We start from the raw sequence: 26,736 nt of genomic DNA, 5'->3' as shown, positions 1-26,736 counted from the left end.
TGATTGAAGGAGCACATAAATACTTTATAATGGACCTAAGAAGATAGTAGAGTTATTGAAAATTGGATTATTTGAATCTGCTGTATACATTTTGATCACCTAAATATAGTCTAAACAACTAAAATTTTGAGCATTTAAAAAATTTTAAACCACTGGGAAATTTCTTTTAAATAAAATTTATTTTCATTGTATTTGAAAATATTTTTGAAATACTCTTTTAAAACAGATGACTCAGTTTAATTTTTCAAATAGGTTTGATGAGCTGGGCACGGTGGCTCACGCCTCTAATCCCAGCACTTTTGGAGGCGGAAGTGGGAGGATTGCTTGAACCCAGGAGTTCGAGATCAGCCTGGGTAACATGGCAAGACTTTGTCTCTACAAAAATAAAAAAATTAGCTGAGCATAGTGGCAGATGCCTGTGGTCCCAGCTACTTAGGAGGCTGAAGTGGGAGAATCACCTGAGCCTGGGAGGTCCAGGTTGCAATGAACTGGGTTCATGCCACTGCATGCCAGGCCTGGGCGACAGAGCAAGACCCTGTCTTTTATATATATATATCTATAAAATATTTCAGAATGTCTAGGAATAGATTTTAAAATGGTCATCTTTTTTTCCCTATTAGATGTTGTCATTTATGTATGCCCATTTGGCCTTCTTTCATCAAGGATATGATCTGTTTAGTGAACTTGGACCCTACATGAAGGATCTTGGTGCACAGGTAATGTTGCAGTATATTTCTTGATTCTGTTTTATACACTGGTATTTGTATTTTTAAAGAAATTTAGCATATTGGAGGTGTATTAGTCCGTTCTCACACTGCTATAAAGAGCTGCCTCAGACTGGGTGATCTAGAAAGGAAAGAGGTTTAATTGACTCACAGTTCTGCATGGCTGGGGAAGCCTCAGGAAACTTACGATGATGGCAGAAGGCAAAGGGAAAGCAAGGCATCTTCTTCACAAGTCAGCAGAGGGGAGAATGAACGCAGGAGAAACTACCAAACACTTATAAAACCGTCAGATCTCGTGAGAGCTCACTCACGATCACGAGTACCAGCATGGGGGAAACCGCCCCCATGACTCAGTTACCTCCACCTGGTGTCTCTCGATGCTTGAGGATTATGGGGATTATAATTCAAGATGAGATTTTGGGTGGGGACACAGCCAAACCATATCAAGGAGGACTTGATGTTTTATTTACTTAATGAAGAATGAAGTTGGATGCTATAGCAGATTTATATATGGGTTAAATACCCAAATGTTTGCGTTTTGGGTATACCCAAAAAATGAAATCAAAGGTAAAAAGAACCTTATGTTATAGTTTGTATGTGAAGGTATTGAAAAGGAGAATTTAAAAACAAAGTGTTTGCTTTGCAGTCTACATAACTGGACTTATATTTAAATTTTGTACATTTGAATAATTGAGTTATTGTTCCAATTTGCTTTTCAGTTGAGTTATAGCTCTTTTTTATTTCCTGAAAACTTGTATCTTGTTATCTGAATAAAAAAATTTTAGAATCTTAAAATTGTAGAGCTCTTGGGAACTTTTTCATTTCATGCAGTCACATGTGGCATTCTATGGCTATGTGTAATAGTTCTTTTTTTTTTTGAGATGGAGTCTCGCTCTGTCGCCCAGGCTGGAGTGCAGTGGCGGGATCTCGGCTCACTGCAAGCTCTGCCTCCCAGGTTCACGCCATTTTCCTGCCTCAGCCTCCTGAGTAGCTGGGACTACAGGCGCCCGCCACCATGCCCAGCTAATTTTTTGTATTTTTAGTAGAGACGAGGTTTCACCGTGTTAGCCAGGATGGTCTCGGTCTCCTGACCTCGTGATCTGCCCGCCTCAGCCTCCCAAAGTGCTGAGATTACAGGCGTGAGCCACCGTGCCTGGCGGTTATGTGTAATAGTTCTATACATATACATACAAATTTTATATGTATAAAAATGTCATTATGTTCAAATTATTTTTTCATATCTGATCATAACATATTAGATCTGTTTGGGGGACATTGTTTTTTATAGACAAACATTCTTTATTTAACACTGTCCATTTTTAGGTGATTTTCTTTCTCAAGATGTCTCAGTTTCCAAGAGGAGGGGATTGATGATGAAAAATAGAGTTTAGGTCAGGCATGGTGGCTCATGCCTGTAATCCCAGCACTTTGGGAGGCTGAGGCATGCAGATTACATGAGGCCAGGAGTTTGAGACCAGCCTGGCCAACATGGTGAAACCCCGTTTCTACTAAAAATACAAAAATTAGCCAGGCATGGTGGCATACGCCTGTAATCCCAGCTACTTGGGAGGCTGAGGCATGAGGTGGAGTTCTCAGTGAGCCAAGATCGGGCCATTGTACTCCAGCCTGGGTGACAGGGGAACTCTGTCTCAAAAAAAAAGGAAAAGAAAAATTGAGTTTAAGGAAAAAGGTAAGAGTGGAATGGGAATTGCATTTACTGACCAGAGTATATGTGAGTTGTGGTTTGTGTGTGTGTGTGTTGAGACGGGGGAAAGACATGTAGGGTGTATGCCGTGGATTACATGTATTCTGTTTTCTGCCTCTACAGAACTTAGTCTCTTGGGAGAAGCCAACAAGTGACCACACTCTTAATCTCTGTGCTAAATACCGTGTGTGTGTGTGTAACAGTTGGGATGAAGTTTGTTTGCAAGTAATAGAAAACCAAGAATACTAGTAATTTAAAAAAGAGTTTTATTTCTCTTATGTAAAGTCAAAGACATGGTGTGGTGGCCACTTGGTTAGCAGGAGTGCAGGCTTATGTTTTTTGATTCTACCTCATGGTTGAAAGTGGCTAATCAAGCTTTAGCTATCATACCCAAATTTCAGCTAATAGGAGGAAGGAAAGGAGGATGAAAGATACGTTTTCTCTCTTTAAGCACATTTCCTAGAAATTGTACATATCACTTCTACATATATCCCAATGCCAAGTCCTTAGTCATAGGGTCACAATAGCTGCAAGGGAAATTAACCTTAATGCCAGGTAGCCATGTGACCTGCTAGAATTTAGGGGGTCCATTGTTAAGGAAGAAGGAGAAAATAGATATTGAGGGACAGCTGGCCTTTTCCACCATATAGGGAAGGGTCAAAGTGTTGCAGGAACATATAGACAGGACATGTAAGCCAGACTTGGGGGTAAGGAGAGACCTTCCTAGGTTTTAGACATCCCTCACATACTATCAGATATTAGATTGCGCTCTCATCTTATGTTCAGTATAATTTATAAAAGCAGTATGAGTTGAATTGCAGTTGACTAGCTGAAAAAATTATGTGTTTTTAAAACATTCAGTCATTTTAGTTTTATAGGTTTACCCCCTCTCTAGATCTCAAATAAGTCTGCAGGTCCTTGAAAAACATCTAAGCCCCAGAGCCTATAGTGCCTAGTGGATAAGATGGCCGGGTTAGAGATGGCCAATTACAATATTCTTTTCATAATTAGTAGATAATGGCATCTGAAACTAAAGTCATGGCAGTAGAGATAGAAATGGTTAGATTTGAGGGTTAATAGACAGCCAATTCGAGGGTGGAAGGGCGTGATAAGTTCATGCTTAAATATATTGATTTGTGAGGATAAGATGTCTAAGTGGATATATGTGGAGCGCAAAAGAGGGAGATAGACTAAATGAATCAGTAGCATATAGTTGCTGATTGCAACCACAAGAGTGGGTGAGTTGATGGGGGGTGAGTTAGATATCTCTGAATCATAGAGCTATTTAAAAAAAAATCTAGTTGCCTAGACACCATACATGAAGATTTTTATTTGTAAGTTAAGGCTGAGGTCCACTGGTATGGAGTAGAAAGAGAAGCTGACTTGGGGCGGGGACCTAAGAAAGACTAAATTTTGAGATGGCTAGGTAAGAGAAGCTGTGTTAGGACATAGATGAGTGAGGAAGTAGAAAAACAGGAGACTGCCATCGTAGGCCAGGAAAAGTGTTTCAAAGGGAAGGAGTGGTTATCAGCTTCAATTATTAGAAAGTTAAGTAAACCTAGGACTGAGAAATACCTGTTGGATTTAGCAGCAAAAAGTTGTTACCTCTGTGAGAGATGCTGTTTCCATGGAGCTGGGGACCCAGGCAGTAGAAGCTGAATTACAGTGGGTAGATGAATATGAAATGGGCAAATACAGAAGGTGGTAATATTTTAAAGAAGTTGTGTTATGAAGGAAAGAGGGAAAGAATGTGGTAGCTGGAAAAAGAGTATGGGTTAGCGGTTTTATTAAGGTAGAATGGTTTGCACCAACTTAAAAGCAGATGGTGGTTCAAGAGGGAGAAGTTGAAAAGGAGAAAGAGAAGCAATGGTATCTGAGGTTGGTGGGAGTGGAAGGGGTTTAAAACACAGAAGGACCAGGGATACCTGCTTAGTTATAGGAACCTATTAACATTGATAATGTCCAGTACTAACACAAACACGGGACCCTTTTTACTCTGCTCCAAGTTATCTTCCTGATACATTTCCCAATGTCTAGAAGATAAGACTCTGCCAGTCTTCACACTTCCCCAACTCATGCCTTCCCCCAAACCCCCATCATCATGAAAGATATTTTTTCTTTATTCTTTTTCCCCATCAGAGAGGGAGAATTGTCCCCACTTTCCTGTTATAATAGCAGTGGGGTTAGAGATGCAAGAGACATTTCCTTTTTTTTTTGAGACAGAGTCTCGCTCTGTTGCCCAGGCTGGAGTACAGTGGCGCGATCTTGGCTCACTACAAGCTCCGCCTCCCGGATTCATGCCATTCTCCTGCCTTAGCTTCCCGAGTAGCTGGGACCACAGGCGCCTGCCACCACGCCTGGCTAATTTTTTTGTATTTTTAGTAGAGGCAGGGTTTCACCGTGTTAGCCAGGATGGTCTTGATCTACTGACCTCGTGATTCGCCCATCTCAGCCTCCCAAAGTGCTGGGATTACAGGCGTGAGCCACCACACCCAGCCGCAAGAGACATTTCTTACCAATTAGGCAGAAGACCATCACCTGTATTGCAGAATTCATATGTAAAGTATATGTGTGCATATTTGTAAATATTTTGAATTTGGGGGCTACCTTGTACTGCATTTCAGTCTGAATGAATGAATAATATTTATATGCCACTCAGAGCCATAAAACCCATAGGATGGTTAGTCCACTCATTCCGCATAAGAAACTTGTGTGAGAATATATTTTTCTAGCGTACCATGTACAGCATTACCCACTAAATCAATGCTACATGTCACTAAGGTATGTGTGTATTAGATCCTAGAGTAGCATAGTTGCCACCTATATCATGTACTTTATAATACTGATAGATCTGTTTCATTGTGGGTATTTTTTTTTGGTTAATCTTTATTACTATTCAGTAGTATTATCTGTGACTAGAATTCTTCTTCTGTAGAAAAAACATCATTTGTGATAAGGGATCAAATAGTTTTTTTGAAAAAGACTTTTTAAAAATTTAGTTTTTAAAAGATATAACTTAAAATATTTAGACATTTAATGCTTATCTTTCTCCATATTCCTGCTGATCTGATATGTATGTTTTAATTTATTCACTTATCGAACATGTATTAATCATTTAGAGGTGATGGAGGTTCAGAATTGGAAAGGCATCATCATAGTCTAGACAATGAAACCCACATAATTAATAATGTATAACCCAATTATTGTTAGTTTAACAAATAGAATTTCAAGAAGCCAGTGCATTTCTCTTGACATATTACTGGAAATCAAATACTTCCCTCATGATGGATATCCTTTCTATGCCAAGGAACAAGAAAAAAATGAGTTATGTATATATATATATGTGTATATATATACACACATATATAATATATACACATATATACACATATATGTGTATATATAATGGGTTATATATATAAAATGGGTTATATATGTTATATATACACATATATATAACATATACACACATATATTATATATATATATACACACACACACATATATATATAATATATATTTTTTTGGTGTGGGGGAGGGGGGCGATGGAATCTTGCACTGTCACCCTGGCTAGTGTGCAGTGGTGTGATCTTGGCCTGCTGCAACCTCTGCCTCGTGGGTTCAAGTGATTCTGCTGCCTCAGCTTCCCGAGTAGGTAGGATTACAGGCACCTGCCACCATGCCCAGCTAATTTTTTGTATTTTTAGGAGAGACGGGGTTTCTCTATGTTGGCCAGGCTGTTCTTGAACTCCTGACCTCGTGATCTGCCCACCTTGGCCTCCCAAAGTGCTGGGATTACAGGCGTGAGCCACTGCGCCCGGCCGGGTTTTATAGTTTTATTAAGTTTTTTGAGCTTTTAAAAATGAGCCTTAAGAATTGCTGATTTCCTACCTTGGTCTTATGAATGATGACTATTCTTTTTTTATTATTATTTTTAGCTTTCTTTTTATCTTGTGAATTATTTTTTCTTCTTTTTATATTTGAGTATGACATTAGGGAGCCAACCTGAAAACATGAAGAAGCATCTTGAATGATTGGAAGTAGCTGTTAGGGTGAATTTGTGAGAGCTAGGTTAGCTGGTTAATAATAGTTTAGCTGCACTACTTTTTGCTATTTGGGAAAGAAGTCACTAGTGTCTTCTTCGTATCTTTGATTTTTTTATTTTATTTTATTTTATTTTTTATTTTTTTATTTTTTTCTTTATTATTATTATTATTATTATTATACTTTAGGTTTTATGGTACATGTGCGCAATGTGCAGGTAAGTTACATATGTATACATGTGCCATGCTGGTGCGCTGCACCCACCAACTCGTCATCTAGCATACAAACAACCCCATCAAAAAGTGGGTATCTTTGATTTTAACTACCAGAATTTGCTTAGTGGGTCAGCAGGAACTTAAGCTAGAGTCATTTTCGTTATTCAAGGATTGAACATGTATCACTGGGGTACCTGTGACAAGGCCTCCAATCATATATGTATGGCACCATGACTATTCTTGGAAATTTTTTTTTTCTGGTGGAGATATGGATCTTCTCAAAGAGAACTTCATAGCAGAAAAAAACATGAACTTCTACTTCAAAGTTTAGCCAAAATCTTTTTAGATAAGCTTAAATTGAGTGATTTTTTATTTGTGAAATGATTTGGAATATGGTTTGAAAAAATAATCCATACTTTTTTTAAGTCTGCAGTTTTCTCTTTCCCTTTTTACAGTTGGATCGACTGGTTGTGGATGCAGCAAAGGAGAAAAGAGAAATGGAACAAAAACATTCCACCATTCAACAAAAGGTACTTCAGGGGAAAAATTAAAAATTAATTCCACTTTATACAATGGCTTGGTTGTTGGTTTATGCAAGGTATCATTGTATCGGGACAAATCTTTTGAGTTGTTCTAATAATTGTGCAGATAAACTCCTCTTCTGTTTTTGAAGAGCAAAATGTTCTTCAGATTTTAAGGTATGTATTTTGTTATTTTTTCAGATCTTTGAAAGCTATGCTTCTTGAACCAGTTTATAAAAATTTGAATCTCTTAGGGCCTTAACTAAGCTAAAAGTGGCCTTTAGTTAATTCAAAACACTATTCATAATTACATTTAGGATACCACCAACTCCCTGTAAAAGTGTGTGTCTGTGTGTGTGTTGCGGGGCAGGGGGTGTGGATGCACCTTAGTGTCAACATGCATGTTTGGTCTTACAGACTTTCCAACTGCAGTCACTGCAAGGCAGCCTTTCCTCTCTGTCACGAGATGCTAAAACTTCACTTGCATTGCCTGTTAAATTGTCTAAGCCTGGCTAAGCTTACTTTGAAAATATTTTTAAAAATGAAAACTCAAATATTAAACCAGTTTTTATTTCTTCATGCTAAAAGAGTTGAGTGTGACATTCCTGCAACTCAACTTTCTTATAAAGTCAGCGGTACTTTTTGTGTAGTTATCTGAAAATAAAAGGAGACTGTTGAAGTTGAATATAGAAATATAAGTACGCACAGGATGCCTTCTGGCATTGCTTTAAGAAATCTGTTTTCTTGGTATTGAGCAGTAAAATCAACTTTTTAATGGTTTATTTAGAATTTAAAATACCAGTAAACTAGATCTGATATAGAAGATGTCAGTGGAAAAAAATGAAAACACAATCAATAATAAAAGTAAGAAAAATTTAATTGATGATGGATTATTAATGCTCAAAGAAAAATAATTAAAGGAAAGATTTCTACAAGACCATCTTTAAGTTAGTTATTTTCTAGTTAGTGTCAGGTGAGACAAACTCCACGTTTTATTTTGTTTCGTTTACAGTTAGATTAACTTTTGTTTGGGTAACTTTTTATTTTAAGTCGACAGATAAAAATGTTACATAATTAGAGTGTACAGTATGATGTGTTGATGGGTAACGAGTTTTAATGACATGATCATGAAGAGATCGCTAAAAATTGGGACCAATTGTTTTTAATTAAAATGAGATATCATGGTATTTGTAGAAATATTCGAATATTTCCTTAAATTGAATTACTTAATAAACATTATACATCTTTTAATATCTTTTCCTATTGTGAACACAGTTCAGTGTTGTACTGAAGCTTCAAAAATGGTAAATTATTAACTCTAAGAATAACTTATTTGATTTTAAATAATATTCAACTGTTTTCCTTTAAAGAAAATAATGCTATTTTTTGCTCATTGTGAATACTGACCTCTTTTCTGCCCTTAAATGCTGACACAAGGCTGCGTTACAGGTAAAAAAAAAAAAAAAAAAAAAAAAATCGACTAAAAACTAAGGGAAAGTATGTCTCATGTAGTTATGTAGATTTTTTCAAAAATGTAAATTGATCAGTTGGAGAAACAGTTATGCTTTGAACATTCATGTGTGGATACGTGCACGCATTTTACGTTTCTCATGTATTTATACCTAGGAGTAAAACTGCTGAGTTAGAAGGTGTATTAGCGTTAGCAGGTCATTTAGCATAAGTAGATAATGTTACATTGTTTTTCAAAATATTATACTATCTTAGCAGATAGCACTATATGAGAGTTCCTGTTTGCCAGCTCATTATATTTTGAGACTTTTAGATTTTGGTCAATTTGATTAGTAGATATAGGCATCTTCTTGTAGTTTTAACTTCTTCAGTGACCAATGAGCTTCAGCACCTTGTATCTATTGGTCTTTTGCATATCTTACTTGTAAAACATCTATTAATCTTTCTCTCATTTTTCCACCAGGCTGCCTGACGTTTGATCAAATTCATAATATATTTGAGGCATATGTGTTTTTAATTTTCATATAGCTTATTTTTATCAGTCTTACGGTTGATGCTTTTTGTGTCTTGTTCAGTAAATCCTTTCCATTTCAAGATCATGAAGAGATATCTCTTGTATTATAGATTTGCTTTTTAGGTCTTTATTTTTTATTTTATTTTATTTTATTTTGGTCCTGTCGCCCAGGCTGGAGTGCAGTGGCATGATCTCCGCTCACTGCAACCTCCGCCTCCTGGGTTTAAGTGATTCTCCTGCCTCAGCCTCCCAAGTAGCTGGGATTACTGCCGCACGCCACCATGCTCAGCTAATTTTTGTACTTTTAGTAGAGATGGGGTTTCGTCATGTTGGTCAGGATGATCTTGATCTCCTGACCTCAGGTGATCCATCCACCTCGGCCTCCCAGTGTGCTCGGATTACAGGTGTGAGCCACTGTGCCACTTTTTAGATCTTTAATTGGGTTTTTGTGTGTGGTGTGAGGTAGAGATCTAGTTTCCTTTAATTCTCCCACTGGTAGTCAGTTGATCCAGACTAGTTATTAAAAAGTTTGCTGTCAGTTGATCCAGACTAGTTATTAAAAAGTTTGCTGTTTCCCAAATGCTCTGTGGTATATCCTGTGTTATATATCACATCTCCATATATGTGAGGCCCATTTCAGTTTCTGTATTCTGTTTCACTGTCTTTTTGTCTAAACTGTCAATACTATGCTGTCTTAATTATTTTTGGCTTTAGAGTGACTTCTTTAGTGACTAATGGGCATCTTATATTTATTGGTCATTTGGATATCCTATTTGTGAACTATTAGTCTTTATCTTATTTTCCCACCAGGTTGCCCAATTGTTGATCAAATGCTTTTTAAAATTTTTTTATTTCATTTTTATTTTTCATTTTTAATTTTTGTGCGTACATAGTAGGTGGTATTATTTATGGGGTACATGAAATATTTTGATACAGGCATACAATGTATAATAATCACATCATGGAAAATGGGGTATCCATCCCCTCAAGCATTTATCCTTTATGTTACAAACAATCCTATTATATTCTTTTAATTATTTTTAAATGTACAATTAAATTATTTTGACTGTAGTCACCCAGTTGTGCTATCAAATACTAGGTCTCATTCATTCTGTTTTTTTTTTGTATCCATTAACCATCCCCACTCACTGACACCCCCAGTTCCCACCACCACTCCCAGCCTCTGGTAACCATCCTACTCTCCAGCTCCTTGAGTCCAGTTGTTTTATTTTTTAGATCCCACAAATAAGTGAGAACACGAATGTTTGTCATTCTGTTCCTGGCAAGCAAATTCTTGATATCTAATAGCAAAGCTTCCTACCTTCCCTCCTTCAATTTTGTATGAATCAAAATTAATATCTTTATTATATCTTCAAATCTATGCACTTGGTATATTCTCCATTTATTTAAGTTTTCTTTAAGGGCTTTCATAAAGTTTTATGATTTTTCTTGTACATCTTTTGTTAGATTTATTCCTAGACACTTGTATTCTGAATGTTGTCTTTATTTATTTTACCACTGTTCTGTCTGCGATAAAATTGATTTTTCTGTATTGATTTTGTAACTAGTAATCTCTTTTAACATTGATTTATCTCAATTCTTTTGGATGTTCTGTGTATGAAGTGTTATCATCTGCCAATAATGATAGTTTTTTCCTTTCTTTCCAATCTTGTACTTTTTTTTTGTTATTTTGCTGGCTAGGAGTTTCATCATGATCTTGTGTGAGAGTGGTAATAATGGTTTTTCTTGTCTTGTTTGCTATTTCAAAGGGAAAGTTTCTATTAGATTCCCCTTTGACCAGCCTTGGTTTTGCATTCTGTTCCCTGGACCTCACACCAAAACTCAAGTTCTCCTGATAGGCAGATGCCCTTGCCCTCCTTACCTCTTTGAATTCCAGTTTTCACTCAATCTCTTGCCTTTGAGTATTCCTTCCTAGGTTGTCAGGTCATCAGTGTATTTAAGGAGATTCTAACACTATGTCTTTCATCCAGCATATTTCATTGCTGTTATGAAATCTGTCACATTTTAAGTACTACAAAATATTAGTTGATATTAATAGTAATTAAATTGAAGACAGTTTATCTCAAGAAGTATAGTTGAAAATTAGAGAAACACTTGTAATGCCCTGCACTTTCAAGGAAGTCTTTTAAGTTGACCAAGGTTATGAAAAACTACAGATGTTACAAATGAAACCTTTAGAATGTTAACAAAGTCAATTATATTTATATTTATTGCTTACTTAATTCTCTCTGTATAATTAAATGAATTATAGCCTCAAATAAATTTTAAATGAGGGCATTAAAGTTTCCCTGATTTTTTTTTTCTCCCCAAAGAAGAAGTAGGAAGCAATGTAGCAATTCGTTTACAGATTCTGCTTCATTTGATTATTTTGGATTATCAGGTCTTTTCGTGGTTAGTTTCAAAGGTGTCAGGAGAGGTTATTTTTTTTTCCTCTTTTGAAATTCTGAATTTAGTCTGTTTCCTGTTCCTGACTTAGTATACTCTTAAATTTGGAGGGCCCTTAGATGATTGTCACTCTGCCTTCCCTCTGGTGCAGGGCCCCAGCATCTCAGTAGATGCTGCCAAAATGTTTCCCAAGACAGGATGTTTACTATTCCTTAATAGGGTAGAATTCTCATTTTAATTATTGGTCCAGGAGGAATTTTAAAAGTTATGGGACTGGCTTTAGAGTTTTAGATTTGCTGAAAACAGCAGTCTTAAGAGTTTTGTTCAAAATGCTTTGAAGTTTGTTAGGCAATATTTTAAATATTGAATTTCTGATTTCCAAACTTCATGAATGTTTGGAAGAAAATTGAAAGTTTAAATTGCATTCAGGTGAAGATTTAGATAATTAGAACGCTAGAAGAAGACTATGAGTGATTTCATAGTACTCATAAAAAAGTGAGTTCAACTTGCCCACTTCAAACTGTAGACTAAGATCCGTTTCCTTTGAAAACTAAATTTTATTTTAGGAAAAAATGCCATAGACACTGTCAGATTCAAGAACTACCATGCCCGGGCTCAATGGCTCACACCTGTAATTCCTGCACTTTGGGAGGCCGAGGCAGGTGAATCACTTGAAGTCAGGAGTTTGAGACCAGCCTGGGTAACATGGTGAAATCCTGTCTGTACTAAAAATACAAAAATTAGCTGGGCATGGTGGCAAACGTCTGTAGTCCCAGCTACTCAGGCGGCTGAGGCAGGAGTATTACTTGAACCGGGAGGCAGAGGTTGCAGTGAGCCGAGATTGCGCCACTGCACTCCAGCCTGGGTGACAGAGTGAGATTCTGTCTCAAAAAAAAAAAAAAAAAAAAAAAAAAAAAGAACTACCATGGTAGTAATATATTTAGAAAATAGTGGTAACTTTAAATAATCCCAATTAAATATAACCATATACTTTAAAAAATTGTTAACACATATCACCATAAAATATTGTGATAGGCTGGGCACAGTGGCCCATGCCTGTAGTCCCAGCACTTTGGGAGGCTGAGGAAGACAGATCACCTGAGGTCAGGAATTCAAGACCAGCCTGGCCAACATGGTGAAACTCTGTCTCTACAAAAATACAAAAATTAGCTGGGCATGATGGCGTATGTCCGTAATTCCAGCTACATGGGAGACTGAGACGGGAGAATCACTTGAACCCAGGAGGCAGAGGTTGCAGTGAGCTGAGATCACTTCATTGCACTCCAGGCTGGGCGGCAGAGCAAGACTCTGTCTCAAAAAAAAAAAAAAAAAAAAAAAAAAGTTGTGATAAAACAAAAGAACTTTCAACGTCATACCCTGTGTAGTATTTAGTTGTTTCCCTTGTTTATTTGTATACATATTATTTTGTGCTTTTAATCACCATGTATATACAGTTTATATTTATTTATTTTCTGTTTTGCACTATATTCTATATAATTATATGTCCTTAGGTCATCGCAATAAGTATTGCATAAAATAACCTACTAAAGTCAAATACTTTAATGTATTGAAACATTTCTTTATTATTGATTGAGTCCCCCTTCATTTTTCTTATTAATATTGTTGTAACTGTCTTAATATAACTGCCTTTTCTTCCTTTTGAACTCTTTTCTTAGGATCCATTTCTTGTCTAGGAAACTTAGTCAAGTCATATGAACTTCTTTATGTGTTATTTTGTCTAGGATTTCTCCAGTGATGATTCTAAGTTAGAATATAACGTAGATGCTGCAAATGGCATAGTTATGGAAGGATATCTGTTCAAACGAGCCAGCAATGCCTTCAAAACTTGGAACAGGTAATATATTTCAAATACTAGTCTTGATCTGTATGTGGTTTTGATTTTCTGACTTTCTCTGTGATTTGACAACTCTCTCCTTCATAATTCTTTAACTTCTGTAAATTCCATAGAAACTTTACTGAACCCAGTCTATTGAAGATAGATGCCCTTTAGAAGCAGGTGAAGAATAAAATCATTAATTCTAAATTCTAAAAATAAGAAAGGATTAAATAAGGAAGCAAGGAGAATTTTTATAATGCTTGGTCTGTAGTGCTAGCTCATTATGGTAAATAAATTTTGAATATGGTCTACCTCCTATATTTGTCATAAAATAGATTTGAGTACAAATTATGAATAGGACAAGTGAGCTTTCTTTTTTCTTTTGGTTTCTCCTCTATATGATGTTTATGTACATTTTTACTTAGTGTTTGCTTATTGTATTAGTCCATTTTCTCACTGTTATAAAGATACTACCTGAGACTGGGTAATTTATAAAGAAAGGAGTTTTAATTGACTCACAGTTCTCCATGGCTGGGGAGGCCTCAGGAAACTTACAGTCATGGCGGAAGGTGAAGGGGAAGCAGGCACCTTCTTTGCAAGGCAACACAGAGAGAGTGCTCAGGGGAAATTGCCACTTTTAAACCATTGTATCTTGTGAGAACTCCCTCACTATCATGAGAACAGCATGGGGGACTCTGCTCCCATGATCCAATCACCTCCCGCCAGGTCCCTTTTTCAACATGTGGGGATTACAATTTAAGATGAGATTTGGGTGGGGATACAGAGCCAAACCGTATTTCACCCCTGGCCTTTCTCAAATCTCATGTCCTTTTCACATTTCAAAATCAATCAGGACTTCCCAACAGTTCCCCAAAGTCTTATCTCATTCCAGCGTTAACTCAAAGTCCAAGTCCACAGTCTCATCTGAGACAAGGGTCCCTTCTGTCTATGAGCCTGTAAAATAAAAAACAAGTTAGTTACTTCCAAGATACAAGGGAGGTACAGGCATTGGGTAAATGTTCCCATTCCAGATGGGAAAATATGACCAAAACAAAGGGGTCACAGGCCCCACACAAGTTCGAAACCCAGCCAGGCAGTCATTAAATCTCAAAGCTCTAAAATCTCCTTTGACTCCATGTCTCACATTCCAGGGCAGGCTATGCAGCGAGTGGGTTCCCATGGCCTTAGGCAACTCCACCTCTGTGGCTCTGCAGGGTATAGCCCCTGCGCTGCTTTTATGGGCTAGCATTGAGTGCCTGCAGTGTTTCCAGGTGCATGGTGCAAGCTGTTGGTGGATCTACCTTTCTGGGGTCTGGAGGATGGTGGCCCTCTTCTCAAAGCTCCACTAGGCAGTGCCACAGTGGGGACTGTATGTGGGAGATCCAATCCCACATTCCCTTCTGCACTGCCTTAGGAGAGGGTCTCCATGAGGGCTCCTCCCCTGCTGCAGACTTCTGCCTGGACCTTCAAGCATTTCTATACATCCTCTGGAATCTAGGTGGAGGTTCCCAAACCTAAATTCTCATCTTCCATGCATCTATAGGCCTAATACCACGTGGAAGCCACCAGTGCTTGGGGCTTGCCCAGTCTGAAGCAGTGGCCCGAGCTGTACCTTGGCCTCTTTTAGCCATGGCTGAAATTGGAGTGGCTGGGATGCAGGGCACCAAGTTCCAAGGCTGCACAGAGCAGCAGGGTCCTGGGCCCTGGCCCACAATACTATTTTTCCCTCCTAGGTCTCTGGGCCTGTCATGGGAGGGGCTGCCTCAAAGATTTCTTACATGCCCTGGAGACATTTTTCCCATTGTCTTGGATGTAAACATTCAGCTCCTCATTATTTATGCAAATTTTTGCAGCTGGCTTGAATTTCTCCTCAGAAAATGGATTTTTCTTTTGTACCTCATGGTCAGGCTGCAAATTTTCCAAACTGTTATACTCTGCTTCCCTTTTAAACTAAGTTCCAATTTCGTATCTTTTCTTTGTGAACACATATAATGGTACGCTTTCAGGAAAAGTCAAGTCACCTCTTGAATGTTTTCCTGCTTAGAAATTTATTCTGCCAGATATCCTAAATCCTCTCTCTCAAGTTTAAGGTTCCACAGATCTCTAGGGCGGGGGCAAAAAATGCTGCCAGTCTCTTTGCTAAAGTATAGCGAGAGTGACATTTGTTCCAGTTCCCAATAAGTTCTTCATCTCCATCTGAGACCACCTCATCCTGGACTTCATTGTCCATATCAGTATCAGCATTTTGGTCAAAAGCATTCAACAAGTCTCTTGGAAGTTCCAAACTTTCCCTCATCTTCCTGCCTTCTGAGCCCTCCAAACTGTTCCAACCTCTGCCTGTTACTCATTTCCAAAGTGGCTTCCACATTTTCAGATTAACTTTATAGCAGTACCCCACTCTGCTGGTACCAGTTCTCTGTATTAGTCCATGTTCACACTGCTGTAAAGATACTACCTGACACTGGGTAATTTATAAAGAAAGGAGTTTTAATTGACTCACAGTTCTCCGTGGCTGGGGAAGCCTCAGGAAACTTAGAATTGTGGCGGAAGGGGAAGCAGGCATCTTCCTCACAAACGTGGCAGGAGAGAGAGAGCGCTCAGGGGAAACTGCCACGTTTAAACTATCAGGTCTCCTAAGAACTCGTTCACCATCACAAGAGCAGCATGGGGAAAACCGCCCCCATGACCTAGTCACCTGCCACCATATCCCTCCCACGGCACGTGGGGATTACAGTTCAAGGTGAGATTTGGGTAGTGACACAGAGCCAGTCCATATCACGTATGAATCTTTTTTTTTCCTGCCCTTTGTGAACAAAATGCTTATGAATCTTTAAGCTAGGTGATCCTGATCTTTTGATCTTTGCAATAACTTCAATAAAACAGGAGTTTCAGGAAATAGGAATTTTTTCATATATGAAGTTGTGGCAGTTGATGCTCCTTTATTCTAAACTTGATGGCTACCAAAAACTTGGAAGGTGTTGCTAAACAAATTTTTATAAAATGTAAATCTGTTAAATTCTGTTAAAAGAATGTATAAAATATTTCATTGTATTCTCTCATGTAGTAATATACTAAAATGAAATAACTTCAGACATTAAAGCTTCAACCAAAAGATTGGTTGTCGCAGGATCATTCTTCTGGGTATCAGTGATTATCTTTTATTCAAGGATGCCTCTATTTTTGCCAAAAATAAAAAAGTAGTCAAAAAAATTCTGTAATATGAGTAGTAGTTGGATTCTGGTTGATTTACTGTTATATTATTGGTTATAATGTGTTTATTACTTGAGAATATGAATTTAATGATGAAGGTTGTTTTTATTTTAAAAAAATGGACATTAGTAAAGTAAATATAATTTCCTAGTAAGTTTAACTTTGTGTACATTTTTGTTAAATGGAAAAATTTAATGTTTTATTAAAATGGGTTTCTAGTATAATTATTTTTATGTCTTGGTGTCAAGGTTATACAGAAAAAACATTCACTGGGTGGGCATGGTGGCTCACACCTGTAATCCCGCACTTTGGGAGGCTGGGGCAGGTGAATCACTTGAGGTCAGGAGTTTGAGACCAGCCTGGCCAACATGGTGAAACCTCATCTCTACTAAAAGTACAAAAGTTAGCCTGGCGTGGTGGTGTATGCCTGTAATCCCAGCTATTCGGCAGGCTGAGGCAGGAGAATTGCTTGAACCCAGGAGGCAGAGGCTGCAGTGAGCCGAGATTGCACCACTGCATTCCAGCCTGGGTGAGACTCTGTCTCAAAAAAAAGAAAAAAAATTCACTGACATTTCCGAATGTCAGTGATTTATTGGGCATTGCCCCTAGCATTTGATATTGCCAGATGTTTACATGGTAGATGGTTTATTTTATTCAAAATAATTTTTCTGAACCTGAGAGTGAATCTAAAATGGAAAGAATAGTGATTATATTTGATGTTAAACCTGAGTTTAGAGAGCTTTAAAAATAATACATGGGCTGGACATGGTGGTTCATGCTTGTAATCCTAGCACTTTGGGAGGCTGAGGTGAGTGTATCACTTGAGGCCAGGAGTTTGAGAGCAGCCTGGCCAACACAGTGTGAAACCCTGTACTAAAAATAGAAAAAATTAGCTGGATGTGGTGGTGCATGCCTGTAATCCCAGCTACTTGGGAGGCTGAGGCAGAAGAATCGCTTGAACCTAGGAGACAGAAGTTGTAGTGAGTCAAGATTGTGCCACTGCACTTCCAGTCTGGGCGACACAGTGAGACTCTGTCTCTTAAATAAATAAATAAATAAATAAATAAATAAATAAAAATAAGAATAGTACATGAATATAGAAGGACCAACTCAAGTGGTGTGGTTAGAAATAATGTTTCTAGCTAAAGTGAAAATGAAAACTTAAAATTACATTTTCTAAGCTCTAAAAAGTAAGACAGTAGCCTTTTAAGCCTTTCCTGACAAAGTTCTGTAGCCAGAGTAGAAGTTGGAAAAAAAAAAAAAAAAAAAAAAACAGCTTGACTGGTGAGTGTTTATAATAAAGATTACTCACCAGTATGTTTTCATGATATAATGGCAGAATTGAATTTTAGCCTTCAGGTTTCAAAACAACCTACTTAAAGTTTAACAAAGTGAAAGTACAGTAAATCCATAGAAACATACCATTACGTTGAGAAGAAAAGAAATGAACTTCCATGGACTACTCCAATGAGAGATGGTCTCAGACTTCAAAATGAAGCATAGCAAGTGTTAGTGGAATATTGCACTGCCATTTAGGACAATAGAAGGAAATCAATTTTGATTCATACATGAACCTTTTCATTATTATTTGTTTTCTGAATTACATTGGCATGGATATTAAAACGCAGCTAAAATCCAGTGAGGAATGATGGCTAAATTTTCAGTTGTAGACATTACCTCCTATTTACAGAGTGAAAAAACAATGCCTTTGGAAATTAGGCTGTTTTAAAGGCGATGCCATCTATACGTAGTGAAATGGCAGTTATTGATTAGAATCATAGATTGTAGAGCACCCTTATTTTCAATAAAGAAATGGAGCTGCAGAGAGATAGTGGTCACACAGCTGGTTTGTGAACAAATTGCGGTGCAAAAGCTGGAGCTCTGAACTCTTCCTCAAGTATCCTGTGGCATTTTTCTTACTTGCTGTGAAAATTCCAAACCATCTTTATTTTGATAGAACAAAATACAACTTCAACTATGAACAAATACTTCATCTTAAAAGAACTTCCTGAAACACTTACATTATTAGGAAAAATTGTGGATAGCAAATTAATATCGTTTTCACGTGCTGTTGAAGAACGTTTTGCCGAAAACACTAGTAAAATTCTCACTTGTAAAAGAATATAGCATATAAGGCCAGTCATTGTGGCTCATGCCTCTAATTCCAGCAGTTTGGGAGGCCAAGGCAGGCAGATTGCTTGAGCCCAGGAATTGGAGACCAGCTTGGGCAACATGGTGAAACCCCATCTCTACAAAAAACAAATATAAAAATTAGTCAGGTGTGGTGGTGTGGTGCCTGTAGCCCCAGCTACTCAGGTGGCTGAGGCGGGAAGACTGCTTGAGGCCAAGAGATTGAGGCTGCAGTGAGCCTCTGCATTGTGCCTCTGCACTCCAGCCTGGGTGACGGAGACCCTGTCTCAATCAGCCAATCAATGAAAGTCCAAACCTTGTGACTAAAGTCTTTAAGTATTTTCTAGGTGATAGATAAGGAACTAGACAGAAGGGAGAGGAAAGAAGAGTAATCTTTTAAATGTTATTTAGAATTCTCTTCTGCTTTTTAATATTAAAAATTTGGAATTTAAATTTCTTAGAAGTTCTCAAAATCCAATTCTCTGCCCAGCTTAATTTATTTTACTGGACTTTGAGTAAAAGACTGTATTTATGATATTGGTGAGTTAATTTTAAAAATTCAGGAATCCAGTGATTCAAATATGAAGATTTTTCTGCCTGCTATTGAAATATTTTTTTGGGATTGTTTATGGATTACTTTTAGGGCACCTTTTTTGTTTTAGTCACCATAGGGTACCACACATTTGCTATTACCTATACTTCTATGGAATTATTGCGTACAGTCTTATCAAAATCAACTACTTAAAAAGACCTTCTGGCTGGGCATGGTAGCTCATGCCTGTAATCCCAGCACTTTGGGAGGCTGAGGTGGGCAGATCACTTGAAGTCAAGCGTTCAAGACCAGCCTGGCCAACATGGTGAGAACCCTGTCTCTACTAAAAATATAAAAATTAGCCGGTCATGGTGGCACGCATCTGTAATCCCAGCTCCTTGGGAAACTGAGGCAGGAAAATCACTTGAACCCAGGGAGGCAGAGGTTGCAGTGAGCCGAGATTGTACCACTGCACTCCAGCCTGGACGATCAGAGTGAGACTTCGTCTCAAAAAAAGAAAAAAAAAAATCTTCTTTCTCCCATAAATAAGATACACTTACTATGTACCCACAAAAATTTAAAAAAAAAAAAAATACTTTCTTCCTCAGAGAAATGTGAGTGTGACTAGGAATTTCCAGATAGTTTTAATAAAACCTCACTTTGTGCTTCGTAAATTACAAGTGTATTTCATGTCATTCCAAAATCTGGAATTTAATTGAATAGATAATATTTTGTATGATGCGATTGAAATAGCATAAGGAGTGAAAAGTTTTGTGTCTTATGTGGACTGTTGTAGTTGGTAATATCTCAAAAATTCTATAAATCTATAAAATATATTTTTCTGAAGATATAAGTGAGGTCACCACCATAATCTTTCTTTGTTGGGTCATTTTCTCAGTGTGGCAGCTTCCTTTCAGGCTCAAATTGGTGGATTATTAGAACTTATATTCTCTTTTGCTTTTTATGATTAAATTCAGAAAAGATGAAGAAGGAAAATAAATAGATACTAACATAATTTATTTAGTGATAACTTGGAAAAACTAATAACAAAACTGAATAATTACTTGCTATGCTCAGTCTTCGTTGAAATAGAAAATACAGCTAAAAGCATAGAATGTACTACATGGTATTTTAAAGCAAAATGTTCTGTATGCTGCTGGTATAGATGTAAATGTTTTATTTCTATTGGCCTTTTGTATTATAAGAAATATATACATAGATTAAAGATTAATACTACGTATGTGTGGCCTTCAAGTCACTGATATCAGTTCATGAAAATGGGATGGGCAATTGGGAGAAATGTTTATTTGGCTAATATTTTATAATCTTTGACATTCTCTATTTAGTGAACCTACTGTCTTTATGGAAACTTTTCATTTATCTCAGGTTTGTATAGGCAATTCCTACAGTGATTATTTTCCTTAATTTTTAGGAGCAGCTTATTAAGATGAGGCGCGAGGTGCAATCTGTATTTTATAGCCGTGACCATTGAGGCAGAAAATAATAGTATATCCAAGTATGCTAAGTCCTACCAGAACTTCCTGTAACATAGTATTTGAAGAACTTTTTGAATATTCCTGAAATTTTCAAAGTCTTAAGAGTTGGAATTAATTGTACAAATGCATATGTGTGTAAAAAGTAAATAAAACGCAACAGATACTTTTGATTATTTTGTTAGGTTCAGAGCTTAAGCTTGTTTCTTAATTCTCGCTTTATTTTCGTATCATGCTAGTCCTTTGCTTATTTTGCACATTTTTCGTTTTCATTCTTTTACCACCTTTCCCTTATGTTTTAATCCTGCCCCGTTTTTTCACATGACAGGAAAAAGCCCGATCATATCAGGTACCAAATGGCTTCCTTCCCTTTACCCTCATCTTACTCCAGTTTCCTTTTTGGCACGAGAAAGCTCATAATTAACTTGCATTCCAGTTGGATTACTTGCAATGGATAAAAAGTCTCTTTATGTTTTAAATTGGGAAGAAAATATAAATATTTTATTTGAGAAATGGAATTATACGTTTTAATTGCACATCTCCTCAATTTGTTTTAATCTGTAAAGGAATATTTGATTTATTTGTAATTACCCAAAGAAGATACAGATTGAGTAATTTACTTTTTTTTTTTAAACATATCTAATTTTTTTAAAAAGAGAAATAAAGGCTGGATGTGGTGGCATGCCTCTGTGGTCCCAGCTACTTCAGAGGCTGAGGTGGGAGGATCACTTGAGCCCAGGAATTGGAGACCAGTCCTGGCAACATAGCAAGACCCCGTCTCTGCCAAAATAAATAAATAAATAAATAAATAAATAAATAAATAAGAAGTTAGCTGGATGTGGTGGCATGCCTCTGTGGTCCCAGCTACTCCAGAGGCTGAGGTGGGAGGATCACTTGAGCCCAGGATTTCCAGACTGCAGTGAGCTATGATTGCACCACAACACTCCAGGCTGAGTGACAGTGAGGCCCTGTCTCTAAAAAAATTACATATATGTCTAAACAAATAAAAATACAGAGGGAAATAAGCTAGTAAACTCTTTTTAAAAATTTGAGCAGTAACTAGGATTAGTCCTTTTGGTAAAACCATATTGATTATGTTGAAAGAATACATTGTCAGTTCGTTACCTTTTTTTGTTTTGCCATTTATTTTCTCTGTATAAAAATAAATTGAAGTAAAGGAGCATTCATGTTCAGGCTTTTAATTTTTACCAGTTATTTACCTGTTTGGCACATACATGAATGTGTAAATAAACCCATCATCCATATAGTTCTAGTGATAAAGCTTCTACAGATTTAGAAGTTTGACTTTTACTCATGTTCTTGATTTCAAGAGCAGTCTGGGACTAGTGATCAAACATGGTAAAAGATAACTCGATTTTTTTAATGTATTTTTTTCTTTTCCTGCCCAAATTTTGTCATTTGGAAGCTCTAATTGGTGTGTTAATAATATTTAATAATTTATAAATTTAATATTTACAACAAATATATTTGAAAGTATAATATTTAGAATTTAATAAAATGTGTATTATATTGAGTTATTTCAATTTGAGATACAAAGTGGTACCTTATTTTTCTTAATGAAGCAAGAAATTTTTCTATTTTAAAAACTGTCTTGGCTGGGCACGGTGGCTCATGCCTGTAATCCCAGCACTTTGGGAGGCTGAGGCGGGTGGATCACTTGAGGTCAGGAGTTCAAGACCAGCTTGGCCAACATGGCAAAACCCCGTCTCTACTAAAAATACAGAAATTAGCTGGGCGTGGTGGTGCATGCCTGTAATCCCAGCTACTCAGGAGACTGAGGCAGGAGAATCGCTTGAACTCAGGAGGCAGAGGTTGCAGTGAGCCGTGATCATGCCATTGTACTCCAGCCTGGGCAACAGAGTGAGACTCCATCTCAAAAACAAAAACAGAAAACTGTCTTGTATTTTGGCTTTGTGGTCAGTTTCTGAATCCAAAGTTAAGTATTTTTTCTATATTTCCCAGTCCATGAGCTGTTTTTAAGTCCTACTTTTCCTTTTCTTAGAAATGTTAATAACAACTAGGGCTGGGCGTGGTGGCTCACGCCTGTAGTCCCAGCACTTTGGGAGGCCAAGGTGGGTGGATCGCTTGAGACCAGGAGTTAGAGACCAGCCTGGCCAACATGGTAAAACCTCGTCTCTACTAAAAATACAAAAATTAGCAGGGTGTGGTGGCGTGTGTCTGTAACCCCAGCTACTCGGGAGGCTAAGGTACCAGAATCGCTTGAACCCAGAAAGTGGAAGTTTCAGTGAGCCAAGATCGCACTTCTGCACTCCAGCTTGGGCGACAGAGTGAGACTCTGCTTCAAAAAAAACAAAAAAACAACACACAATGAAATGTTAATAATAACTAGGATTATTCTATAGAAATAATTAAAAATTATATTCCCTTTTACTTACCTGATTAAAGTTTTGGTCAATGGTACTAGTTTTTTTTAATTTATAATAGCAATGGAAGAGTGAGTGTCGTGAGACACGCAAATCTTAGTATAATAATTGAAAAAATGTTTTCTACGTAGGATATATGACGTTTTTCCTTAAGAGATGTAAAATTAAGAGTTTATATTTTCTTTCCTCAGTTTATAAAAACTGATGTTATGAAAACGTCATCAGAAGCAGATGGCAGAGGAACTGGGTTTCAGAAATACATATGATCCTTAGGCTAATAATCAGAGGGATAGGTCTTTGACAACAACATAAGTTTTAATGCTATTTTTAGAAGATATTGTCCTAAGATGCAGCTGGTCAACAGAAGTTAATTTTTTGAAGACCTCAGAAGCGTGAAAAATTTACATAAGTGTGTTTTTTTTGTTGTTGTTCAGTAAAACTCTTGGTAGCTTTCATCAAATTACAGAATTTACTGTGATATAAAACAAATGACTTTGTAGTACTACAGTTCATCCTACTTCAAATGATTTTTACATAAACGCTTTCATCAGTATGAGATTGTTTCCATTGCATGTCATCCCATGTGGCAGGGTTGCACCATTTTGTTTGTTTGTAGGTATTTCCTTAACATTTCTAACCAACTATCTGTCCCAAAGTAAAGAAACCCAGAAGTTCTTCCTTTTCTAGCCTACCTCTTGATGATTTGCATTTAGAGGCAACCCAGCTCATTTTATCTAGATGCTTATTTAACAAATGTCGTTTTTAATGGTAAAGGTGATTCCTCTTTAAGTGGCAAGAAAACCTAACAGTCTGTCTAGTAAATGGCTTAAAAGTGGAAAAGCATCTTCTAGTCATGAGATGAGAACAGCTTTGGATAATTAGTTTTTAAAAACAGAAATTCTAAATGTCTAAATACAATTTCTAATGCTTCATATTAGTATCAATGAAAAGGTAGAATATCTGCTAATTGATTAATAACTAATGTTACAATAGAAATCATCTCACATGAAACTAATTTTAAAATAATGATTCAAATACTGTTTTACCTTTCATGCTTGATAAGAAGTTTTGCTTTCTTTTCTGAATGGCTTTTGGCTGTGAATTTTTTTTATGCCTTTAGGTCTTTTATTGTTTTAATAAATTAGAATTAGTAAATATGTAATACATAGCTTAGATTTTTCTTCTAAAAAAGATCGTAAGTAAATTGTTTGCCTAATAATTTACAGTAATGAGCAGAACCATATAAATAGTTGAATCATTTGTAGTAATAACTTTGATTATTTTACTTAGGAGTATTTTATATGAAAGTAAGGCCAAGCTAATTTGTGATTATCTCTTGTTAGATGTCGGTTCTGACATGATTAGTTTTCTGTTTTGCTTATCAAATCAAACTCTTACTGGATTATCTGCTGAAAAGTTGAAAATAAAGCACAATTTATTTCAATGTTTTTCTGTATACAAGTGGATACTTTTTTTTTTTTTTTGGGACGGAGTCTTGCTCGGTCGCCCAGGCTGGAGTGCAATGGCATGATCTCGGCTCACTGCAACCTCTGCCTCCCGGGTTCAAGCGATTTTCCTGCCTCAGCCTCCTGAGTAGCTGGGATTACAGGCGCCTGCCTCCATGCCCAGCTAATTTTTGTATTTTTTATTAGAGGCTAGGTTTGACCATGTTGGTCAGGCTGATCTCAAACTCCTGACCTCAGGTGATCCACTTGCTTTGGCCTCCCAAAGTGTTGGGATTATAGGCGTGACCCACCGTGCCTGGCCACAAGTGGATACTTTTATTCACAATATACATTTATGCCAACTTTATGAGAAAAGCAATTATTTCTGGGGAAAGAGTTCAGTTATTTTTGAGGAACCTCAAAAACTGTAAATTTATACTTTAAAACAGTTATTATTTGGTGATAGCATAAAGGATAACTGCTTTTGTTAGGATGTAAATTTATGACATGAAATTAATCAAAATGTAGTACTTTAATTTTCCTAACCTGTGGTTTTAAAACATTTGTTCTTTACTTTCAATAGTTTTCCCATATTAGAATCAGTTTATATAAAGCAAAATAATACAGTGGACTTCTCAAAACATAATTACCACAATGTGATTTCCAGTGCTTTCTCAAATATTTCATTTCTAACAACAATGGAAATAAATTATGTTTATGAAAACTTAATCTATTTTGTGTTTCTGTAGGCGCTGGTTTTCAATACAGAATAATCAGTTGGTTTACCAGAAAAAATTTAAGGTAGGTGTTAATAAATGAAACCCCAGTGAGTTACCAATTTCAGTTATTTATCTCTTTGTTTTGGTAAACATTGAAGTCTATACATACTCATTTGTGTAAAATTAATGTAATTATTTATTAGTTTTATGTTTGAGCAGGTATAAGAGGACTCTAGGGTGGAAAATATCAACATTTAGTTCTTAAAAGCAAAGTGATTGGAATCCTGAGTTCTTAATTCCTTGCTTTGAGATGGATTTTTCTGGGTCACAGGATTTTTAAAAATGTTTTGGTAGCTTTTAAATGGTATATATTAGTTGTACATACTTTTGTGGTACATGTGCTGTGTTGATACTTGTATACAATGTGTGACGATCAAATCAGGGTAACTGGGGTATCCATCACCTCAAACATTTTTGTCTTAGGAACATTACAAATCTCCTCTCCTAGCCGTTTTGAAATATACAACATACTTTTATTTCCTTATATGTATCTGCCTAGTCCATGACAGAAATAACACTGCCATTCCATATCACTATTTTGAAGATGAAAGAGAGGGTGCCTTTTAAATAATGTCACAATAGGGCCAAAGGTGATAGGACAGAATGGTTAAAAATTACATTAATTAAAATGTAAGCTGAAAGTAATTTAAATAGAACCCCTTAAATTTGTTAATATCGTTTTATATGTTTGCTTTCCTGAACCTTATTTTAAGGATGAGGAAGTTTTATTTATGGGAAAGACATATTGGGATTACATGTGAGTTGAGAATATTAAAATAACTAGAAACAAAAGAATGAATCATTAGTTAATGGATAACTTGCTTTTCACCTAGTTACTTTTTATGAATGATATTCTGTAAACTGCAGATTTCAAATCTCTCCTCTTGAGATGACACAATATGAAATTTTACTTGCTTGGTTCTATGGTAGCAGGTTTGTATGACAGAAGCCCTTTAATCAGCTAATTATTAGTTCATGGTTTCTTCTATTCTGATAAACTTGGTTTTGAATTTATATTTTTATTAAATAGTAGAAAGTGATAAAATCTTTCTGATTCTTCTGGGTATTTTAAGAAGTTATAGCTTTCTTTGAGGTATTTGAAACTTGACTGAATAAAAGCTTCTCTTTTGGAGGAAAGTAGCTTTTATTATATGTGAGTGGGGACCAGGAGAGTGGATATAAAAGAAAATGGAAGAAAAGCCACAGAACAGTAACATTTATTGAGCATCTACTAAGTATCAAGTGTTGGACCAGGCTCTTTATATGTAAACAATTTCATTTAATCTCCATATAATTTATGAGGTA

General features: G+C 36.6%; 1 protein-coding gene across 3 annotated transcripts in view; it reads left to right on the top strand.

The window, feature by feature from the left end:
• ACAP2 (ArfGAP with coiled-coil, ankyrin repeat and PH domains 2) overlaps positions 1 to 26,736 on the top strand; it is a 177,465-nt gene that overhangs the window by 117,962 nt on the left and 32,767 nt on the right. For all 3 annotated transcript variants that reach the window (XM_054479830.2, XM_063662581.1, XM_054479831.2), the window contains exons 8-11: positions 621 to 716; positions 7,145 to 7,219; positions 13,343 to 13,455; positions 25,402 to 25,453. In XM_054479830.2, the coding sequence (XP_054335805.1) occupies positions 621 to 716; positions 7,145 to 7,219; positions 13,343 to 13,455; positions 25,402 to 25,453 (336 nt within the window). The remainder of the gene's footprint in view (positions 1 to 620; positions 717 to 7,144; positions 7,220 to 13,342; positions 13,456 to 25,401; positions 25,454 to 26,736) is intronic.

This window comes from Pongo pygmaeus, chromosome 2, assembly GCF_028885625.2.
Source record: "Pongo pygmaeus isolate AG05252 chromosome 2, NHGRI_mPonPyg2-v2.0_pri, whole genome shotgun sequence".
Classification (NCBI taxonomy): domain Eukaryota; kingdom Metazoa; phylum Chordata; class Mammalia; order Primates; family Hominidae; genus Pongo; species Pongo pygmaeus.
This window is presented reverse-complemented; position numbering and strand designations above follow the sequence as displayed.